General features: G+C 33.5%; 2 protein-coding genes across 2 annotated transcripts in view; both read right to left on the reverse strand.

Moving 5' to 3' along the window:
* LOC149782936 (uncharacterized) overlaps positions 1-14067 on the reverse strand; it is a 54810-nt gene extending 40743 nt beyond the window's left edge. The window contains exons 1-4 of the mRNA XM_089934496.1: positions 13978-14067; positions 7521-7972; positions 5875-5947; positions 5215-5295 (exon numbers count right to left, since the gene is read on the reverse strand). Of these exons, the coding sequence (XP_089790622.1) occupies positions 5215-5295; positions 5875-5947; positions 7521-7538 (172 nt within the window). The 5' untranslated portion in view covers positions 7539-7972; positions 13978-14067. The remainder of the gene's footprint in view (positions 1-5214; positions 5296-5874; positions 5948-7520; positions 7973-13977) is intronic.
* Positions 9912-23821, reverse strand: part of LOC149782937 (ankyrin repeat domain-containing protein SOWAHC-like) — a 28466-nt gene continuing 14556 nt past the window's right edge. Inside the window, exons 5-8 of the mRNA XM_089935184.1 lie at positions 23029-23079; positions 21653-21754; positions 13978-14067; positions 9912-10010 (exon numbers count right to left, since the gene is read on the reverse strand). Of these exons, the coding sequence (XP_089791310.1) occupies positions 9912-10010; positions 13978-14067; positions 21653-21754; positions 23029-23079 (342 nt within the window). The remainder of the gene's footprint in view (positions 10011-13977; positions 14068-21652; positions 21755-23028; positions 23080-23821) is intronic.

The following is a 23821-nucleotide window of genomic DNA, read 5'->3' on the forward strand; positions in this document are numbered from 1 at the left end:
ATCATCACCACTGGGGAGTTTATACAGTTAATTGTTGTGTATGGAAAATCATCACTACTGAACAGTTTATACAGTTAATTTTTATGTATGGAAAATCATCACCACTGGGCAGTTTATACAGTTACTTGTTATGTATGGAAAATCATCACCACTGAGCAGTTTATACAGTTAATTTTTATGTATGGAAAATCATCACTACTGGGGAGTTTATACAGTTACTTGCCATACATGGAAAATCATCACTACTGGGGAGTTTATACAGTTACTTGCCATACATGAAAAAATCATCACTACTGAACAGTTTATACAGTTAATTTTTATGTATGGAAAATCATCACTACTGGGGAGTTTATACAGTTACTTGCCATACATGGAAAATCATCACTACTGGGGAGTTTATACAGTTACTTGTTATGTATGGAAAATCATCACCACTGAGCAGTTTATACAGTTAATTGTTATGTATGGAAAATCATCACCACTGGGCAGTTTATACAGTTACTTGTTATGTATGGAAAATCATCACCACTGAGCAGTTTATACAGTTAATTTTTATGTATTGAAAATCATCACTACTGGGGAGTTTATACAGTTACTTGCCATACATGGAAAATCATCACTACTGAACAGTTTATACAGTTAATTGCTATGTATGGAAAATCATCAGCACTGAGCAGTTTATACAGTTAATTTTTATGTATGGAAAATCATCACTACTGAGCAGTTTATACAGTTAATTGTTATGCATGGAAAATCATCACCACTGAGCAGTTTATAAAGTTAATTGTCATATATGGAAAATCATCACTACTGAGCTGTTTATAAAGTTAATTGTTATAGATAGAAAATCATCACTACTGGGGAGTTTATACAGTTAATTGTCATATATGAAAAATCATCACCACTGAGCAGTTTATAAAGTTAATTGTTATAGATGGAAAATCATCACCACTGGGGAGTTTATACAGTTTGTTGTCATATGTGGAAGACCATCACTACTGGGGAGTTTATACAGTTAATTGTCACATATGGAAAGTCATAACTACCAGCTAGTTTATATAGTTAATTGTCATATACGGAAAATCATCACTACTGGGCAGTTTATACAGTTAACTGTAACTGAGGCAATTAAAAGGTAAAAGAAGTCAGAAACAAACAAGTACCATTATAATGCTTTGTTAACTGAATGACGTTACCTACTGTGAATTTATGTTTGCTAGTCTTATTGCGGAGAATAACGGGTATAGGTAAAAGAACAGAAGTGGGAAACCCCAATTTGTTTACAGTTAGGTAAATCACAGATGAGTATTGAAGAAATAAAAGTTGTTACAGTTTGTTGCCTTGAAAGAGAATGTTGAAAGCAACTTTATTCAAGATTACTGACTAGTTTGTGATCAGCAGCCATGTTTCTTTGAGTCAGATTTTACTCCATAGATAAAATGCAAAACATGAGTATTTTGGTAGTTGGAGTGACAAAGAACTAATATGGTAGTGTGATTCAGTTTAAAAGGAACATTATATAAATTCAGCTGCGACTTGAGAATGATGAGCTATCTACAAGAAAAACTAAGTTCCTGAACTCCTGGTTAAGAGTTTGACTCAAGTGAAGCACAGCAGCAAGGGGATACATTTTATACTTTGCATGTACAGCAAACACCATAACAAAATCAGAAGTTCTGGAGTATGTGATATCTGTTACCATAGCAACACCACCCAAATCAGGGCAGATGCAGAATGATCATTCTCAGTAGTGAGAAAATCGCACAAGATCTTCATGGGAATTTCAACAAGAAAACTGTTCAGTCCGTAATGATTGCAAAGATTAAAGAAAGAAAAAAACATCTGCATTATGTTTAATCCCCCCACCCCCATAACTACTGAGAGCAGTAGTCAGTTAAGTACAAGTTAATACCATATTTCACCATCCAATGGATTTTAAAGAACAAGTTAATACCATATTTCACCATCCAATGGATTTTAAAGAACAAGTTAATACCATATTTCACCATCCAATGGATTTTAAAGAACAAAATTTTGAACTTCATTGGTTGTTATTGTAAGAGTGTGCAATGCTAAAGAAAACATTTTTATTTAAAATATGAATTTCCAGTCATTTTCTACAGGGAAATATGACAAACTAACTATTTCATAATTGTACAATGTTGCTTATTTGGGACATGTACACTTATCCCCCTAGGACCACAAAACACTTTTAAAGTCTAGCCACCTCCCCTGTGCCTTAATGATTGACTGATATTATGTAATCATCTTGCTTGAATGTTCAATACTGTTTGAAATTTATCATATATTGTCAATTTGCACAAAATTATGATTACTTTTGAACATGTATTATTTTATATGAAACCTTTGTCACTAAAAATTAGCAAATTCTTTTACAACAAAATGGGCTGAAAATTTATGTTTTAGTCAATTAATGACATTTTTTAAAAAATCATTATATGCTGCATTTATAAGACACAATCTAACCCATCACATGAATCAAAATATAATGCAAGGAGAATGATAAACATGTATCCTTATAAATACTTTTTTCAAAGTATAGTCATGTAAAACTTAGAACTTCAATCTTTCATTACTATACATTCAGTGTGTGTGTGGATAACAAAAAGCTTGCTAATATGAAAACAAGTCCCTAAAAATGTCAAATTAAACTGCTCTCAAAAGTAAGCTTACCTTAAATATACAGGTGAAGTTCGCTATATGCCAATTCGATTTATACACTTTCATTCTAATGCCATTTATAATAAAGAGATAACATTCAATTTGCGATAACATTCAATTTGTGCCATTGTGCTCGTTTTCACACCATTGCTTGCACCATCTACTGTGTGACTTGCACACAACTCACACACATAACATATGTATTAATTTGTGTGAAAATTATGCATAAAATAACATTAGTTGAAAACTTAGAGGTATAATTTGCCCAGGAACTTCCTTAATTTACTGTATCCAATCAAAACAAATTACTTTTGAATTTCAATTTATGTCATAACCTCAGGATTGCTTTTATAGTTTGGTGTAAATCAAGCACCAACCATAAGCTTTCTCATGCATACAATATCATTCATGTGTTGCTCTCAAAAGTAAACTAAACCATAGTAGACACAAAGATATTCTACACATTATTTATAAATCTAATCTCTTGTTCCATGTCTTCATGACATAAGCTTACATACCAAATGTAATAAAAAATTTATTTAAAAAATGTGGCTTCCTGAGTGTTTACGAGCTCAGCCAAGAAGCTGCAAGATTACCTCTAGATTATGCAGAGATGACACTCATAACTGAACTCACTTCACGTCTTCCTGATATAAGCTTACATATTAAATCTAATCAGAAATATGGTCTCTATGGTGTTCACATGCTCAACCAATCAGATTGCAAGATCACTATATTAATTTGTTTATGTCACTCATAACTGAACTCATCTGGGATCTTAAAAATATAAGCTTATATACCCAATTTATCAAGTTCAGATGAGAAATATGGTTTACAGAAAGTTCACAAGCTAGACTAATCAGGTACTTACTAAATCACTTTATTAACATACAAGGATGTCACTCATAATCAAACCCATATGACATCTTAATATAAGTTTATGTACCAAATCTGCTTAGAAACATGGACTTCATCAGCTCAGCCCATCAAAAGCAGGATCACCTCATTAATATGCACGGATGTCACTCATAATCGAACTCATCCAAGGTCTTGAGGATAAAAGTTTACATACCAAATCTGATAAGAAATGAAATCTCTAAGAGTGTTCACATGGCCAACAGCTGACATATGATGGATGCAGGGCCATAACATTGCTTACCTGACCTTTGACCAGGTGAGCTAAAAGATTACAAATGATGAATCAGCACTGAGGTGTAACAATTTTGGGCACGTTAACCAGAATCATGATATCAATATTTTGCAGGCTAATTAACAGTTATTTCTTCCATGACTTTTTGGGGAATAAGGTATTTAACATGTGATTTGAGCAAAAATGTGTTTTTATTGATGCAGAACTCAATTCTGTTGAGCTCTTGTATTAAAAATGGCATATATATATATATATATATATATATATATATATATATATATATATATATATATATATATGTGTGAGCTGCAGGAAACAAATCTAAGAAATTAAGCAAGCCATACAAATTTGAAATGTAAAATATGCTCTCAATGGGGCAGAGTGACTCTACTTTTTTAATATGTATTAAGCAATAATTTTGGTTTCAATGTAAATGTCTGAGCAACTGCATGTGACTGATCAAAAAGGATCTAAAAAATATTGTGTCTAAAATCATTGGCAAGGATTTATGTCTTGCATTTTCTTTTCAGGAACAAAGATAATGTAGATAGTAGAAAAAAATGTCTGACCTTGGAATGGAATTAATACAGCACCAATGAATGCAAGATATAAAGCCAAGCCAAACTCAGAAATCTATGTTGCTGACACAGTTGTTGCTGCCATTAAAGAAAGTGATATACATTGTTCTATTAAACTTAATACTTGCACATGCCTTAATAAACAAAACCAATTTTCTACTCAAAACTAACAAAATATTTCACTTAATGAGCACATCTTTCTTAATCACAGCAGGTCTCGTGGGAAGGAATTATCTGATAAAACCCATCTTAAACATCATGATCTTCTTGGAACTTACCGTTATGTATGTCCACTGTCTTCTTTCAATTTACCACATGCATGTCCACTGTCTTGTCAAAACTTAACTTCATTCATTAAATCTTACATATCCTTCATTCAGCATGACACTATAGATGAGACAATACACTGACACAGAAAAGGGCTATTTTTAGTTATTAGAGCATTAACATTACCAGCACTTATTATGCAGAACTAAAATCCAGTGAAATTACCTGAATATAAATGTTTTACAAGTGCATGGTGCCAGTATTATGATGAATATGGTATGTCCTGCCATTCACAGGCTTGATAAAGGTAATTCATAAAGAAAATAAATAACATAATTTCAGTGAATATTTATGGAATCTGTGCCTTGGTCTGTTGAGAAAGATGTTCAATCTTGATAGTGCTTCTATTTGACACTGATGAAATTGGAACACTAATGAAGCTTTTCTGAGACACAGACTGAGAGTTCCCACGAGAGAAATTATTTTGTAGACCTGTTGTCAGGAAAATGTCAGAATTGATGGAAGAAGGGGACTTACGTTGAGCTCGACTGGAGGCTGAGATCTTTAGATACTGTTTGGCTTTTTTTCCACTATAGTCTCTGACATTTGGATCTGCTTCTGTTTTAAAATCAGGAAAAAAAAACTGTGTAAGAAAATTTTAATCACTTAATTTTGTTTACTGCTGGAAGACAATAAATTCATACTAATAAACAATGAAAAATATTTTTTGATGTTATTTATCATTTATTTAAGAAATGAATTATGAAAAATTTCTATGTAATAGTCCATTATATGCCACAATTACTGATATGTTAGTACACAAGTTTATTTTTGTTACTGACTATAGATAAATAAGAAAGATAGTTTATAAAATTGCAAAATAAAATGAACTCACTTCTATACACTCTACACATTGTTGATGCCAAAAGCACATGAAACCCAAACATAGATCACAAAATTTGCTTTATAATGCCCAAATATCTCTTTGCTCTTCAGACACGTTTTGTAACTACAATTCAATGCCATAACAAAGGACTCTGGAATCATAAGATGTGCTTGGTGCAAAAGTTAAATTTGTCTTTGGGGGTCCAAATTTGTCATTGGTTATATTGAAGAGTTTGTAATAGATACATATTTTTTGCTTCAAGAAATTTATACATTTAGGTACACCTCTGAAAGAAAGCATATAGTACTTACTGTACGTATGAACAAGGAGTTCTATTATATCCTCATGGCCCTGCATTGCTGCCAAATGAAGTGGTGTGTAACCCTACAACAAGAAATACAAGAAGGACTTAGGTATTTCATCAAAAGTGTATCTTGTACACATGGTCACTTCAAATGAAAAATATAATGAGAGCTGAATAATATCTATGGTTTGCAAACCTTCAGCCAGATCAATCAGTTTTTCAAATTTCATAGGACATTGGCTCATCTGTATGACTACTCATCACATGCCATAAGCACATCTGTATGACTACTCATGACATTCCATAAGCACATCTGTATGACTACTCATGACATGCCATAAGCACATCTGTATGACTACTCATCACATGCCATAAGCACATCTGTATGACTACTCATGACATTCCATAAGCACATCTGTATGACTACTCATGACATTCCATAAGCACATCTGTATGACTACTCATGACATGCCATAAGCACATCTGTATGACTACTCATCACATGCCATAAGCACATCTGTATGACTACTCATGACATTCCATAAGCACATCTGTATGGTTATACTTGTATGACATGAGCTCATCTGTATGACTACTCATGACATGATTCTACTCATATGATATAAGCACACCCGTAGTATTCTACTCTGCCAGTAGCTTCTCGTGGGTCGGTGGTCTTTTCCCGGGTTTACTCGGGTTCTTCCTCCACCATTAATACTGGCTGCCATGTATAGCCTATCGTGTGCTGAAAAATGGCATCAAACCCCACAACAACAAAGTATTCTACACATATGATATAAAGAGATCTGCATGATTCTTCTCCTATGATACATAAGCACACATGTATGATTATACTCATACAATATAAGCACACTTGTATGATTCCACTCATACAATATAAGTACATCTGTATAATTCTACACATGATATCTGCACACCTGTATGATTCTACTCATATTAGCAAATGTGTATGATTCTACTCATGATATAAGCACACCTGTATTATTCTACTCATATGATAAAAACAACCTGTATGATTCTACTCATGGTATAAGCACACCTATATGATTCTCCTCATATGATACAAGCATACCTGTGAGATTCTATTCATATAAGCACACCTGTACGATTCTACTTATGTGATTTAAGCACACCTGTAGGATTCTATTCATTTGATATAAACCTGTATGATTCTACTCACATGATATAAGCATGCCTGTATGATTCTACACACATGATAACAGCACACCTGTACGATTCTTCTCATACAATATGAGCACATCTGTATGATTCTTCTCATATGATACAAGCACACCTGTCTGATTCAACACATCAGAAATTTGTATGATTCAATTGACCATCTGAGCACATGAAAATAATTCTATTTATCATATGACAAATTACGAGAAAAACACTGATATGTGTTCCATGTTACAACCTGAATCGCTATGGATGGTTTATACAACACTTCTGTAGTGTATTAAGTCATACTATGATATACATGTGAAAAATAAAAAATATTACATGGGTTTATAAAAAAGGGCATTAATGATGTTATATGTCATTCAGGTCATTATATATTGAAAACTTCATATGACAACATCTGACAAAAAATAAAACATTTGTAAATAAATGTATTACAATAATACTTACCCCCTTAATTATCAACATGGATCAATGAGACAGCAAGCAGTATGGAAGAAAAAAGATATATTGAACTGAAGGTAGAATTAGTAATTACGTAATAAAGAGTAATGAGAGTTTTATTAGAGTGGAAACTTTGATACTATATAAACACTTTTTCTTGTAGAAATGAATGATGAATGTAAATCTTCTATTATACGACATACTGTACTAAGAAGGAAATGAATGAATTAGAAAAATCTGTCAGCTACAATTAACAAACATTACATTTAAAAGCAAACATCAAAAGCAAAGTCAGTTTCTTAAATTTATTTTATATGCATGAACAATAAAAGTAAAGGGTGCTTCAATTTTCAATAAAAATTAAGACAAGAGATGAAATAATGGTTGAATAAAGTTGAAAAGGATGTTTTCAATGTTTACAAATTATCAATGTGAATTCTTAAAAATATACTTACATTCTGTATATAATCCACCAAAGTGTGATGGGTTATATGAAAAAGAAAGTATATATATATATATATATATATATATATATATATATATATATATATATATATATGGAAATAGCAAAAAGCTCCCATTTAACCTGCATATAAAATATGACGTGAAAATGAAAATGTAAAACATTTGATCAGAAACATTCTGAATGGCTATATTCTATTCTTTATTTTAATGTATTAAAATGCATTTTTAAGATTCATTTACAAATAATTACTTCAAGTACTTGTTTTATAAAATAAACTAGAAATTTGTCCATAAGACGTGGATGCCCCTGCCAATGTTGTGTATGATTTTAACTTTGTTTAGTAGGTATAAAATGATGTGGTTTGGGTAGAAAATGCATATTCATGTGAGTTTTATTTTGAGGATTTAAAAGCAAAACATGCAAAATATGTATATATATATATATCATTAAAAGATAATACACACATTCACTTCCAAACAGATTGGAGCAAGCAGGCTTAAAGCTTCCTATGTTGACAAAGCAAGTTTTCTAATACTTTGCATAGATTTGCCGACTGAACTCAAACAAGATGCGGACAACATTTTGCATGCATGTGCTTAATTCCACTAAATGTATTAGGACTGCAATTAGTTTTTTCAGTGCTGAACTCTCAACAATTAGGGATTAGGTGCAAAAACAACAATTAGGGATTAGACATTAAAATGACAATTAGGGATTATCCATTAAAATGACAATCAGGGTTTATCCATTAAAATGACAATTAGGTATTAGATATTAAAATGATAATTAGGGATTAGACATTAAAATGACAATTAGGGATTAGGAATTAAAATGACAATTAGGGATTAGACATTAAAATGACAATTAGGGATTAGGTGCTAAAACAAAGGTGATGACAGCAAACAATGTCTCTCTTTTTCACGTAAAAAGAATTCTATCAAAATTGAGTTTCACTCTATCAACCATCACAATGCCACTGAGACAATGGTAAAAAAGAGGGAAACTTGAAAAGTGCTACTGCTCTTTGATGTTCTCAAAACAATATGGCAGGCAAAAACTGCCGTCTTGTTTATAGGAAAATGGCATCATACCACTGTGCTTGAGTGTCTGTGTGATTTGGATTATTAACGCAGCTTTAAAAAAAATTCAGTCATATCGCTACGATGTCTGCAGTGTGACAGTTTATATTGATGGCTAGCACTGGACCATCATGCTGCAGACCTGTAGCATCATGTCCCACCCAGTCACATTATCATGACACCAGGCTGACCAGTCCTAACATTAACCTCTTAATGCTGAGCACCTAGCAAGGCAGCTGCAAGTACCATGTTTATAAGTCTTTTGTATGACTTGGCCGGGGTTCGAATCTGTGACCTCCCGCATCTGAGGTGGATGCTCTAACCACTAGGCCACCAGATTAGTTGTTTGTGCTAGCGACATACACTCTCTGAATTATATATATATATATATATATATATATATATATATATATATATATATATATATATATATATATACACATATTCAGTATGAAACAGTAGATAATACTTCCTAATCCATACATTATGATGGCTATGTAACGTATTAAAAGAAACTGACATAACTCAAGAGTGCCCCAGTTTGAAGAGTGGTCTTAGGTACTAGCCCTTACTAGTCACACATACCAGGTACATCTCAACAATGCAAACTTAAGATCAAGTCTTGGCATGACCAACATGAGTGACTCTGTTCTGGCAATATGTAAGAGTATGCTGTGCATATTTCCCACTTCAACCATGCTAAAAGGGCTTGAGGGGTTATCTCCTCTTTTCTGGTTAAACTGGGAGAAAAAGAGAAAGAGGCATCTTTGAGCTCAACAAACTGGCTCAGTTCACTTCAGTTAATGTCTGAGTGCATGAATTGGATCCTGTTTTAAGGCCTCATGGGTTGTCTCAATGCAGGATGACTTTTAGATTGTCCACTAATGGCATCCTTTTCTTGAATATCAAACTAGGTTGCGGCATAAGGACTGCCAAGCCATCTGATAAAACCTGAATGTAGGATGGGTTAACTTAAATGGCATGTAATTCACTGACTCATGGTGAAACAAATTTTGTATGAAAGGAGCTTCAGCAAGGTCCAGGCTAAAGGGTCAAATTTGTTTTAATTCAGTCAAGTCAGAACCCAGGAAAGATTCCACTTGGGAAACTGTAAATAATTTAGGCCTATGTAAGTCAAGGTTCCTCTCTACCACGGTGATGAAATGTGTTTGATATCATAGAGTGGTAGCCTTTAATAGTAATCAGCGCTAACTTTTTCTACTGGAACAGCCAGAGAAAAAGTCAGAGAAAAATTCAGAGGCAGTCAAAGGGACAATATTATTGACTTTGCACCAGCCCTTGAAAACATGCCATTTTCTCCCATAAGTGAGTACCTTCTAGCCCATGCAATTCTTTACATGATCATGGGGGCTGAATTGTTTATGCTGCAAGACTCTCCTGACAAGAGCCAAGCATGAAGGAGAGGACAGTTCAGGCAAACAGTGGGTCCAAGGCTGTTTAAAAAGATTCAGCTTGGTGGGGATCCTCTTGGATAGACAGAGATGCTGAAAGGATAACATCTAAATGGGGGAGCTCCCCCCCTTGTCACAACAATAACAGGGAAGAAGAAAAAAAAAGGAGAGGGAAGAAGACACAGCCAAATTAAATTTTTACCGAACATATCAATATCCATCTCTCTTTCTTTCTGCTTTCTATTAGAGCTCAACTTAATTCAAAATCTTCACCTCTAGTTATATCAGCATTAATCCCACAGGGTTAACATGTCTAAGAAAAGAAACAAATACTGAACTATACATTTAAATTGCACTTGATATTCTGCCTTTCTACATTCAATTTCGAAATAGTGCTGAAAGAGTGGCTGACCCGTAAGCGATCTGCTTTTATCCAGCCACCATGTAAACTGGACACATATTTCATTTTCAGGTTTAAAATTATTCAAATTTTACCAGTTCCAATAATATGATATAGTTCATAACAATAAAAGTCGTTATCATCATCACTATCATAAGCCATTATTTGCCAAATAAAACTTTGAAGATGAACCATGCTGAAAATCAGCCATTTTTATGTTTTTAAAAATTAGCCATTTTGATACCCATATTTTAAACAGGCATTTGTAAAACTTCCTGGACACAATGGATAAACTATGACGGAATGCCAAAAGCATGCATTTCAAATTTAGTTTCACAACCATTCATGTAAGGCTGAAGAAATGAGATGTGTAAACAGCTGCCTACCTGAAAAGAGACAGATTTCACAACAAGTACTATGATATCTCTACCGGTGGTGTGACTTCTGTTGCAACAAACAGTTTAAGAGTCAACAGTTAATTAGAAATAGCATACTGCATAGAAGACATTTTTATACGCATGCCTTTTTTTATTTGTTTGAGTTCTTGCACATCACTGATCTCCTAGTAGGTAAATTCATACAAAATTTGCAAGATTCTCACATTCGCATGCCCTTGCAGCTTCTCTGGGTAGATCTATCACTAAAAAGAGAAGATCCATTATCCAGGATTTGATAGAAAGAGCATAGATGGACCAAGCCTCAGGATCTAGTACTGGGGAAATGAAGGTGGGCAGTTTCTGATTCCACCTAGTTGTAAAAAGACTGATCATTTGACATTCCCACAGCTGCCAAATCTGATGAAAGACCAGTGGATGAAAGGCTCATTCAGTATGGAGAATCTGTTCCTTCTTTGCGCTGATATGATGATCAAAATGGATCAAATCTGCAAATGGTCTTTCACTTCTTTCTATTCTACCAAGGGAAAAGTGACTTCTCCCTCTTGTGGGAACCGAATATCGTTTTACCAAGGTCACAACAATACATAGCTGCATGTAAATTTGGTTGAAATGCAACAATGCTTGGTAAAATAAATAAAATAATGCTTCAAACAACATTGTCAGTTGTCTAGCATATTAATTACTTCGTATTTTAATGCACATTTTATTGGAAAAGTGCAATATCAGAATTTGTGATAAGCAGAATCTTGAAATAATGTATTGCAATATCAATAAAATTGTGTCGGTTAGCTTTACATTAATTCTCTTAACTTTACTGATGTGGTTCCTCTCAGACTTGCATCATAGAAGGTACCCACTAGTGCCAAAAGTTAAAGGATTTTATGTGCTTTTGTTTTCCCCCATCATGTAAGTTTTGTTTGTATTAGGTTTATTAAAATTTTGATTTAATTAAGTTTGATCTAGGGTTTATACACTGCCCTGCTCTAGTGTTTAGAATCTCCTTGACTCTGGCTGGTCTTGGAGTTTTAATACAAAGATTGATCCGTGCCAGGGATTAGTGTTGTCCAGTGTTTGCTATATGTGTGTGCTATTTGTTTTGTAAATTATTCTTTTGTTTTTTCTTGTACAGACTGGCTATTAGAGATCAAATTCTTTAAGTTGTTACTTAATTAATGGTTCCGTTATGGCTCAGGTAGTTTGGCAGTGACAATTGTGAGCTCTTCGTGTAGGTACCATGCTTCACGGTCTTTTGGAACCTATCATATAATTTTAATGTATATGCTTGTATAGGAGGAAAAACAGAAAAGGATTAATATTGATATCTGCATGTTAAGCGTGTGCATGTTGTGTGTATTTATACCTTGTATTGTTTACTAGTTTGTTCCCCGTGTTTCTTTTTTCATAATATTCTTAAAGCTGACCTTACTTTTGGGGTGATCCGGTATAACCCGTACTACTACACGTGAGTCATGTAGATTAGGCGTCGTACCATCATATGTTTCTTAGTCAACAAGGCCATGTCCTTGTCCCTTGCATGTGTAGTTGTTGTTCTAACTAATGTGTTAATTATACGAGGTATTTGTTATTGATAGTTTGTTAGTTAAGTACAAGGACCTATTTAAGGTATACTTTTATATAAATTGCTTTGAAGGTTGATATTATTTGATTTTAAAGTCTTCCATTACTATCTTTATTATGGAGTTAATATAATTTATTAATTCATTATAAATCTTCCTGTCATTAATATCATTTGTAAATAGAAATTGCTTATCTTCTAGTATACCGTATTTATTTAAAATTTTATTCTTCAACTCCTGTCTTTTTATATTTATTTTAGGACATCTGAGTATTATGTGATCCTTTGAATCCAAATGATTGCCACATAATCTACAATGCGGTATAACACATATAATATGCCTCTTGAAGGTAGCCTCGCCTGTCAGCCACTTATCGTGCAGGTATAGGAATAGCCTACTTTGTATGGAGGCCGATCCTATACCTGCCCAATTTTTCCATATAGCTGGCCAGTTTAGATTTGGATTTTTAATTTGATAAAGAGGGTTTTTAATGATTTTAATCTTGCTAAATTTTTATCACGGAATTACTTTGTTATTAATTTGGTGTTAAGATTATCACAGTGCATGCATTTTTATTGATATACCTTTTTTTTATAGCAATATTCGATACCATCGGAGACATGTACATCTTTTTTTTACATATTCTTCAAATAACTATATATAATTATAGATAATAAACAGGGGCCATAACTCCACCAAAAATGAAGATGAGAAAAAAAATAATCAGACAATGTGCAATTTACTTCAAAATACTATGCTGGTTACAAGGATCTGCAGTACTAAAAGAAAGAAAAAAAATGGATAGAAAAAGGGAAATAATTATGTCAAAATTGGACTTGAAAAAATAAAAACCTTGAAAAATACAGCTACATGAACAGCTAGCTATTCATCAATCATCTGGCATCCAGTTATGTGGATGGGCTGCAAAGCTATGGTGGCTACATGAAATGTAAACAGATAAAAAGGCAGATGGATGGAAGGGAAATGAGATCACTATTGGGTTCAGACATCTATGCTGGGGATGCAAGGTGAGGCTGGGCCTAATTATACAAAAAACATTGCAATAATATAAGCACGTGTTTATATGCTTCATGTACATGTAAAAGACATCAAAATTAAAAGTATACTAACCGTCCTCTGATTGACATTCACACCAGATTTTGCAGCAATCATTTTGACTACCTCAACTTTACCATGTTTAGCCGCAAAGTGTAAAGCAGTCTGAAAGAAGTAAAAAGCCATTTAGTTTAGTTACAAGATTTAACTACATTTCCTGGACTGTAAATAACTTCATATCACCGAGATACCTGCATCCTCTTGCTTCCTGGATGATGTCTACAAAGTATAGATCAGTGGTTGAACATCAGTTCTGCTGAATGCAGGGTTTTGCCTTCAAGCACTTCTATTAAAAAAAAGTCCACTAGAACGGACTTCAAGTATTGATACTAAGTAGCCTGCTAGGATTGTATCTTGCTTGCCTTCAAAGATTGTTATTATGTAGCCCACTAGAACTGAATTTGACTTTCCTTCAAGCATTGATATTAAGTAGCCCACTGGAATAGTACTGACTTGCCTTCAAGAATTGCTGTTAAAAAGCATACTAGAACTACCTTCAAGTATTGCTATTAAGTAGCACACTAGAATTGCCTTCAAGTATTGCTATTAAGTAGCACACTAGAATTGCCCTGAAGTATTGCTATTAAGTAGCACACTAGATTTGCCTTCAATGATTGCTATTAAATAGCACACGAGAATTGCCTTCAAGTATTGCTATTAAGTAGCACACTAGAATTGCCCTCAAGTATTGCTATTAAGCAGCACACTAGAATTGCCTTCAAGTATTGCTATTAAGTAGCACACTAGAATTGCCTTCAATGATTGCTATTAAGTAGCACACTAGAATTGCCTTCAAGTATTGCTATTAAGTATCACACTAGAAATAGCTTCAAGTATTGCTATTAAATAGCACACTAGAATTGCCTTCAAGTATTGCTATTCAGTAGCCAACAAGAATTATATCTGATACATGAAAACTTAACTTCTGCAGCACCACTGCCGCTGAAAAAGTAACATATATGACTCACTGTCTGCTAATACAAAGCAAATATGAAAGTGTTGAAATGCTGTTTAAATTTAAATTTTAAATTATATAATACCTATCTGCTATTTCTGCATTAATATCTCTTTTCCTAATGCTATTCCCCATTCCAAGGAGATTATTCCCTCTTCCAATTAGTATGGGAGATTCTGAATACAAAACAATATGATCCCAGTCTGATAACATAGGCATCTTCTATCATCCAATATCATCTTTCTTTGATTTGGACAAAGACTTATGACATCAGAGTGGGGAGGCAGGGAAGTAGGCAATTAAAATTACTTTTACCTCCCTCCAACTACATTTTAACTGCAGTAATAAATTAACTGCTACTATTGCATTGCTGAATTTGCCAGCCAGACTGGAGACTGGATTGACAACTTGTTGGACTGACATAACTGGATCGAATGCATAAATTCCTATGAAATAGCGTGACAATGATTAAAGGTAAAACAAAGAGAAGGTGAAGAAAAACCACCAATAGGTTGAGAAAGTTCCTGAACAACAAACACTGCATGACCTAAAATTAGGATTTTTCTATCCCTAACCCAGAGAATCACCAAAATATATTTTTGGACAGTTCCTGCCAAAATTTCACTGATCCTGCTAAAATCAAAAGAAGCCAGTTTAGTTTCTAAAATGTTTTTATACTTTAACATCAATTCAAAACAACAACAACTGTATTGCACAAGTCTAAAATAACAAAGTACTCGGTTCTCTTTCATATTTCTCAATATTCAGTGCAGCACAACATCACAGCCTCTCGTTGGTCATACTTCAGCCTTTTTTGTTTATGTTTGCAGCATTTTGGTACCGTCTTTTTCTATTCTCTTGATCATATTTGCGAGTCATCATCAAATTTCTGCCATTTCAGTGGTTGCTAAGTACCTTGCAGAAATTTCAATATGATAACAACTGTCACTGCACAATGCACTGAATGTTTATCAACAGCGATATAAATATTAAAGCACACTGATGGGTTTATTATTCCTACAGTTGATAAGCATGACCTTTTACAATCGGTCAGTACTAGATTTGTTTATCATCAGTAATTAAATTAGTTCTTGTGGATTGTACACAAGGGTAGTTCCTCATGAGTGAAAACTGTTTTGATAACTTTCACCGTTAATTTACTTGAGGAGTGGGATGAGTGGTTTAATACTTGTCCATTGTTCTGCAAGCATTTATTGCACCTCATCAAGTGCAGGATGTTGCTAGATACTCAATGCAATAAACATATCAATTAACCATTAAAGGAAATTATGACTCGTGACACTGAAGGAGTTTTATAGGGAGTTATCATTAATTTGTAGCCCTGTCATTAGCACCACAATAGAACTATTTGGCTGAGAAGTGACATTACGGACTCAGTGAAGAACTTGAGGGTTATCATTAATTTGTAGCCCTGTCATTAGCACCACAATAGAACTATTTGGCTGAGAAGTGACATTACGGACTCTGAAGAACTTGAGAGCTTTTTTTATAGGTTGGATGACTTATGCATATTCATGATTTCACTCTGGACCGAAGTCAATTGCTCCATGCACTAAGGTCAGAAACTGGAGAAATATAATTTGCAAGCTTGTTGTTCAGCTTCATAGCTTATCTTCCACCAGTTAAAAATGTGTCTCTGCTACCAACTTATGCAGAGACCATTCTGTGAGGACCACCAAGCCCTGTCCAACATGCTGTCTGCTATGATATTTGCCTCACTTGAATGTGGTAGACTGAGAGTGATCTTTGAGACTGTTTAAAGGAGTAGGTTCCTTGGCAACCATGATGAAACAGTATCTCTTACGTAGTTGACACACTCATGAATTGCTAGAGAACACAGATATTTCTAGGTTGTTGATATGAAGGGAAGAATGTTCCCAGGACCATAGAACTACTCGCCCAGGCTCCAGTTGAACTCTTCAACTTCTGCAGAATTAGTGTACAGAATGGAGTGATGTCCTGGGGATGGATCAGGACTCTAGTTAGAAACTGGTCCTGATTTTGCCATTAAATCGGATGATGATGAAATGTGGATCACAGTGGGATCAGACCAAACAATGTATCCCTATGCAGTCTCCAGTGTGCTAGCAGCAAAGTACAGTTAGCATTAAGCCATCAGGCCTCTCTTCCTACCTAGTTTCATCCTTTGCAGACAATCTTCCAATCTCAATGCCGTTGTTAAAGAAATCAGTTATCAATACAACAGCACATCTCGATCAGAATACAATACAACAGCACATCTCGATCAGAATACAATACAACAGCACATCTCGATCAGAATACAATACAACAGCACATCTCGATCAGAATACAACAGCACACCTCAATCAGAATACAATACAACAACACACCTCGATCAGAATACAATACAACTGCACATCTCGATCAGAATACAATACAACAGCACATCTCGATCAGAATACAATACAACAGCACAGCTCGATCAGAATACAATACAACAGCACATCTCGATCAGAGAGGTGCATGTATCAAACAATATATCTCCGTAAGTATAGGGAGAATGATTTCATCAACCTTAATTTCAGATTAGTACGAAAGTACGAAATCAACAGATCACACATCCCTGTTCAGCGTTGGTTTGTGTGTTACAACCTACTGCATATCTGGGACAATCTATTAACATCGTTCATCATTTAGCGAAGTTAACAGTCAGTAGAGATTAAATCAACCTGCTGCTGAAGTCCTTAGCGAGAGGACGAGCAATTTAGATTAGCTATCCCTATATTGTTTGCGTAACTATGTAATTGAAAAGTTAAAAATATTGTCAAATATGAATAATAATACTACACAGTTAAGCTTTCACCAAAGTATGAAATATGCCTGTACATACACCTAGAAACATATCTCTTGAAAGGCACCCATAGGTATATGTATGAACCAATATGCAGAGACATTTAAATATATCAACACCCAATGGGGATTTTTAAAACCCTTTTTGGGGGTCTGGGGCCATAATTGTTCTTTTTTTAGAGCCACCTGGGTGGACAATTCTTGATTACTTTCCACTACAGCTAAATGGTTGAAAGACATCTGATTTAATTTATTATTGAGTACACAAAAATATCATGTGAACAAATATTTTGATGATTTTTGTTATTATATTTGACACAACATTTTAGAATAAGGAGTTTTCCCAAAACAGGGACAAAATAAGTTTTTGCCTTTTGAGAATGGAGTTGAATTTTGGCATCCCAAGACCTCTCAAAATCCCTGCCTCAAGATATGTATGGAATAACAACCTGAAGACATATGTACAGACACTCAGAGGCATGTATGGATAGACACCAAGACAAATGAACATCTTCATACAAAACACCTAGATACATATGTACACACACAGACACACACATGTACAAACAATCAGAAATGTGAGTACCAATCCCAATATGACTATGAATTAACTTTTACTTGTGTACATGTATGTAAAGTATAAATTTGGACTGTTACGTATACTTACATACTATTTTGTGGAATCATGAATTCAATGGTCAGCCAGAGTTGTAAATGAAATGAAAAAATGAAGATTGAAGATATTAAAGATTTGGCTTAAAATCTGACAGATGATGAAAACTGCATATCAGTGATTGAGACAACTTAACCACACACAACTGCCAACAACGTAGATTCCAACAGACCATCACACAAAAAATACACTTACACATCTGGATCTACACAAGTTGGGCATGTATTATACAGGAACAAATATGGGAATTCTAATAATTCGTAAATTAAATGTTTCTTAAGCTTAACAATTACAAATACTGAACAGCAAATTTATCTTGAACTTTTTTTTATACTGGTAATAAATAAGCTTCCTTTCCTTAATCTGTATTAAAACTGTAGGATGAGGAAGTAATTATTTCCAGGTAACTATTTTTGGATGTTTAATACCTGTGGTTGACACTTATTAAGATATATATATATATAATAAAGTATTATTATATACTTTGGTAAAGTAATTGTTAAAATTCATTTTTGAGTTATGCAATTAAAATTTTAATTTTGCACTCACCCCCTGCAATTCAGTCATCAGCAGGAAAAACCAGTAGGTAAAATCAGCAAATAGAAAAAGAATAGAAAAGAGAATTATTTTGTGGTCATATAAATGCATATATATGTACATGTAATTATGGAAGAAAAATGCACTAACACAGTATCTGGTGTTGACCACATTATACACTGAACTCCAGAATAGTGATGTGATATGATGTGATTTGGATTTTTAACTTAGCTTTAAAAAATTTTAAGTCATATCGCTATGATGTCTGCAATGTGGCTGTTTATAGTGATGTCTAGCACCGGGGCATCATGCCGCAGACATTTAGCATTATGCCCCACCCAGTCACATTATCCTGACACCAGGCCGACCAGTCCTAACACTAACCTCTTAATGCTGAGCGCCAAGTGAGGCAGCTGTTAGTACCATTTTTGTAAATCTTTGGTATGATTTGGCTGGGGATCAAACCCACGACATTCCACATCCGAGGCAGATGCTCTAACCACTAAGCCACCAGAGCAGTCCAGAATAGTAGGAATAATACAAAATTAAATGAATGCCAATGCTGTATAGGTACTGGGTGAGTTTGGGAAATAACAAATCTTATGTCAAACATATAGTAATAAATTTACCAAAAGCCAATTTTCATGTGGGATAAAGACAGCCTTATGCCTAGTGAAAATGAATAAATCCTGTATAAGAATTATGATCTGTAAAATACAGACTTCTAAACATAACTGAATCATATCTGCTTGTCAACTTGGTTAATATTTTGAATAGTGTCGTGTAATAAGGGATATCTGGGACAAACACGAGTCCTTCAAGAGAACTCTCTGAAATAATTATTTCCAGGAATTCAAGATCATTTCTTCTTATTAACTGCGGAGTGTGAGACCATCTCTCATATATTTATGCAATATGATTTTCAAATCAGCTGCTGTGGAAGCCAGATTGGATGTAAGATCAGCATCATTTTCATTTAGGACCAAGTAGACATTATTAGAAATCTTTGGCTGAAATCCAATGTTAACAAGGCCATCCATAAGTATAAAATTCTATCTAACTAAGAAATGACTATTGTATAAAATAATAAATTATCCAATGTTAACAAGGCCATCCATAAGTATAAAATTCTACCTAACTAAGAAATGACTATTGTATAAAATTAAAAATTATCCAGTGTTAACAAGGCCATCCATAAGTATAAAATTCTACCTAACTAAGAAATGACTATTGTATAAAATAATAAATTATCCAATGTTAACAAGGCCATCCATAAGTATAAAATTCTACCTAACTAAGAAATGACTATTGTATAAAATGATAAATTACCCAATGTTAACAAGGCCATCCATAAGTATCAAATTCTACCTAATTAATACATCCAATTAAGACATGACTATTGTATAAAATGATAAATTATCTGATTCTGCAACTTACCCACACTAAATCTCAATGCCCAGTATACATAGATTTACGTATAATGAATTTTAACACTGAAAGATAAAGGCAAGAAGAAAAAAAAAACAACCTAGAAATATCTATTTCAAAGAAAATTTTCTTAATTTTATTAAAAGTATTTCTATTTTTATCTGAGCTATTCTGTTCAATGATAGTTTCTAAATCCCAGCAACTAAATGTGGAAAGAATAATTAGCAATCACTGACTTTAATGATTTTAAAGGTCATATAACTGTAAGAATAAATTCAATTAAAGAAATTTTTTTTTATAAATTCAATTCAAGAATGACTATGAACAACACTAAACAATTTTTGACACAAAAAAAAAACTTATAATTGATCTTCAGTAAATCATGACTTATTTTTAGCACATGAGAGGAAAGGATACTCACACTTGTGAAATCCTGAACAATTGCAGCATATGAAAAAAATAAATAAAAAATAAATTAGTAAAACATAATTACATTGGAAAAGGCACAATTAATATATTAATGCATGAACATACTTATCTGGACTAAATTAAAAGGAAGGAGGACAATCAAACATATCCAGGAGACATTGTCATTTTGGAGAAAACTTGCTATAGAAGCAACTTAATGCACATGATTTTGAGAATTCTTTTTGATGCTCTTCAAGTTTAATGTTATCAAGACAGTTTACTGACCAAAGGGACTTGAAAAACAATTTTATATAGCTAAGAATAAATCTCCACTATCTAAAAAAAAAACAATATAATATGTTGCATAACAACTGTTCATGAATTTTATAATTAAAATTAATACTGACAATATGTATAGAAAATAGCAAATCATATAAAACGACATGCAGATATTAAGAGTTTATCAGTGAGAACATGGAAGGGTCCCTGATTCTCTGTAAAATGTAAATACCCATGTCTGATTCCAAACATTTTGAAAATTGTTGACAGCCTAATGATGGAACTTTTCATGACTAAAGATCAGATTCTTCAAGTAAAAATCCTGAGAAACAAAAGTTTTGTTAAAAAAAGCTTAGGTCAATAATCACTTGATTTAACATATAAAACTACTAAATTTAAAAAACAATGTCAATCTAGATTGATGGGGTGTGTAAAATATATGCAAACTGATGTTTTAATAATTTCTTTATCTCGAAACTTATTTTCACATTACACATTTAATGAAAGGTTCCATTTTTCCTACAAGGCAGATTAAATAGTTTCTGAAGGAAGGTAAGCAACCAAGTGTGTAAATTTACCCGTAGCCTAGCAAGAGCTGGTCTCTTGTTCAGAAGCTGATGCATGTTGTGATAGTCAGCAGAGGCACACGTTACTAGCCACTCCTTCTCAACTGAATCAAGCTGAAAGAAAAAGATAGATTAAATGCCTACTGAATCAAGCTGAAAGGTAAAGATAGATTAAATGAATGTTGTGATAGTCAGCAGAGGCACACATTACCAGCCACTCATCTACCGAATCAAGCTGAATGGTAAAGACAGACTAAATGCCTACTGAATCAAGCTGAACAGTAAAGATAGATTAAATGCCTACTGAATCAAGCTGAATGGTAAAGACAGACTAAATGACAGCAGAGGCACACAATGCTAGCCAATCCTTCTCTACTGAAACAAGCTGAAAGGTAAGGACAGATTAAATGCCTACTGAATTGAGCTGAAAGGTAAAGATAGATTAAATGCTGACCAAATTGAGCCGAAAGATATAGATTAAATGCATGATGTGATAGTCATCAGAAGTGCATGTTGCTAGCCACTCCTTCTCCACCAAAGTGAGCTAAAAGGTGAAGACCGATTAAATGCCTATACAATCAAGCTGAAAGATAAATACTGACTAAATGCCTACCAAATTATACCGAAAGATAAAGATAGATTAAATGCATATTGTGGTAATCAGCAGAAGTACCTGTTGCTAGCCACTCCTCTACCAAACTGAGCTGAAGGGTGAAGATAGATTAAATGTCTACACAACTGAGCTGGAAGGTAAAGATAGACTGAATGCTTACCAAACTGAGCTGAGAGGTGAAGTTAGATTAAATGTACATATTTCGAATATTATATGTAACTCACCTATGAGTAATTACAATTTTACTTGTCATATAACTTGAGTAAGGGAATAAAGCTGATATTAAATTGTAGCATGAAATGTGAGCTCTTTGATGAATATGGCTTAATGAACTACAGTGCAGGTTGCTTTCAAATTAATCACAAAAAGCTGGAATACACAAAAATTATTTTATAAAAGCAAGCTTTCTTGCCATTTATATTTTAATAAATGAATGTACACGTAGAAAGTTTATTGTAAAACTGTTTAATCAACATTTTCAAGAATGAAGCATGAGAAGTCCAAAATGCTAAGAAAATTTCTGTGTAAACAATCCAATAATTATTATCAAAAGGGAGCCCTAAATAAAGAAAAATATAAAGATTCCCATAGATATGTATGCAAGTCTGTATACAAATAGCATGTAGACCAGAAAAAGAATGTAGCCTAGGATAACTGTGTATACTTACCTGACTGGACATTCTTCACTCTTGATTGTTGTGTAAAAAAATCCATTGCTTTGGTCACATATTTGAGATTATCCAATTAGGTATTAAAATGTATTAGATATACTTACTTCCACATATCCTGTTCCAGAGGAATCCTCATCACCATCTTTGTCACGATACTAAAAAACAAAAAACTCTCGTTTCATTCTTAAAATTGTTTTTCTTCTTCTTCTTTATACTGTTTCATTTTCAGTAAACTACTTTGCCCCCCTTTACATGACTATTTCTAAAATGGGCTTGTATGTATTACAGTTCTCCTGCATCCATGACCATACTCATGACAGTTATAATGAAGAACATTATAGTAAGGGAGTGCTGTGATGCCTCTTGAATTAGACTGCTTGAACAACAAAGGCAGATTAAAGTGTCTGCACTATATACTGTATAGTTAGTCTCATTCACCGAGTTCAATGTAAAAACTCAGATCTAGGATGACAAACCAATTCTGGATTTAAGCTGGTATCTATCATATAACTGATTTACATCTTTCTTTGCTTTCATCATTACATAAATTTGAGCATTACATGCATTATGTAAAAAAAAAATCTTGGAAGGCTTCCATTTATAAGAGTGATGTGAATAACCATGTGTGTTTCTACTGCTTTTATGATCACATGATCAGAGCATTTTCTTTATAACTTCCAACATTTTGAAAAATATTTGCTGTTTTCTAGGATTCGTACTCATAAGCTCCTCAATCTGAGTGTTCACTGTAACATAAAATTACTTTTGTCATAGGACTAACTGTAGTTAAATCATTACAAAATAATATATACATATTTAACATACATCTAAACATACTAAAACATTAATGTCTCTTGAACTTAAAATTGTTTTATTTATTGTAAGCAATCAATATTT

The sequence above is a fragment of the Sinohyriopsis cumingii genome, chromosome 15 (assembly GCF_028554795.1).
Source record: "Sinohyriopsis cumingii isolate HCF-2022 chromosome 15, ASM2855479v2, whole genome shotgun sequence".
NCBI classification, from domain to species: domain Eukaryota; kingdom Metazoa; phylum Mollusca; class Bivalvia; order Unionida; family Unionidae; genus Sinohyriopsis; species Sinohyriopsis cumingii.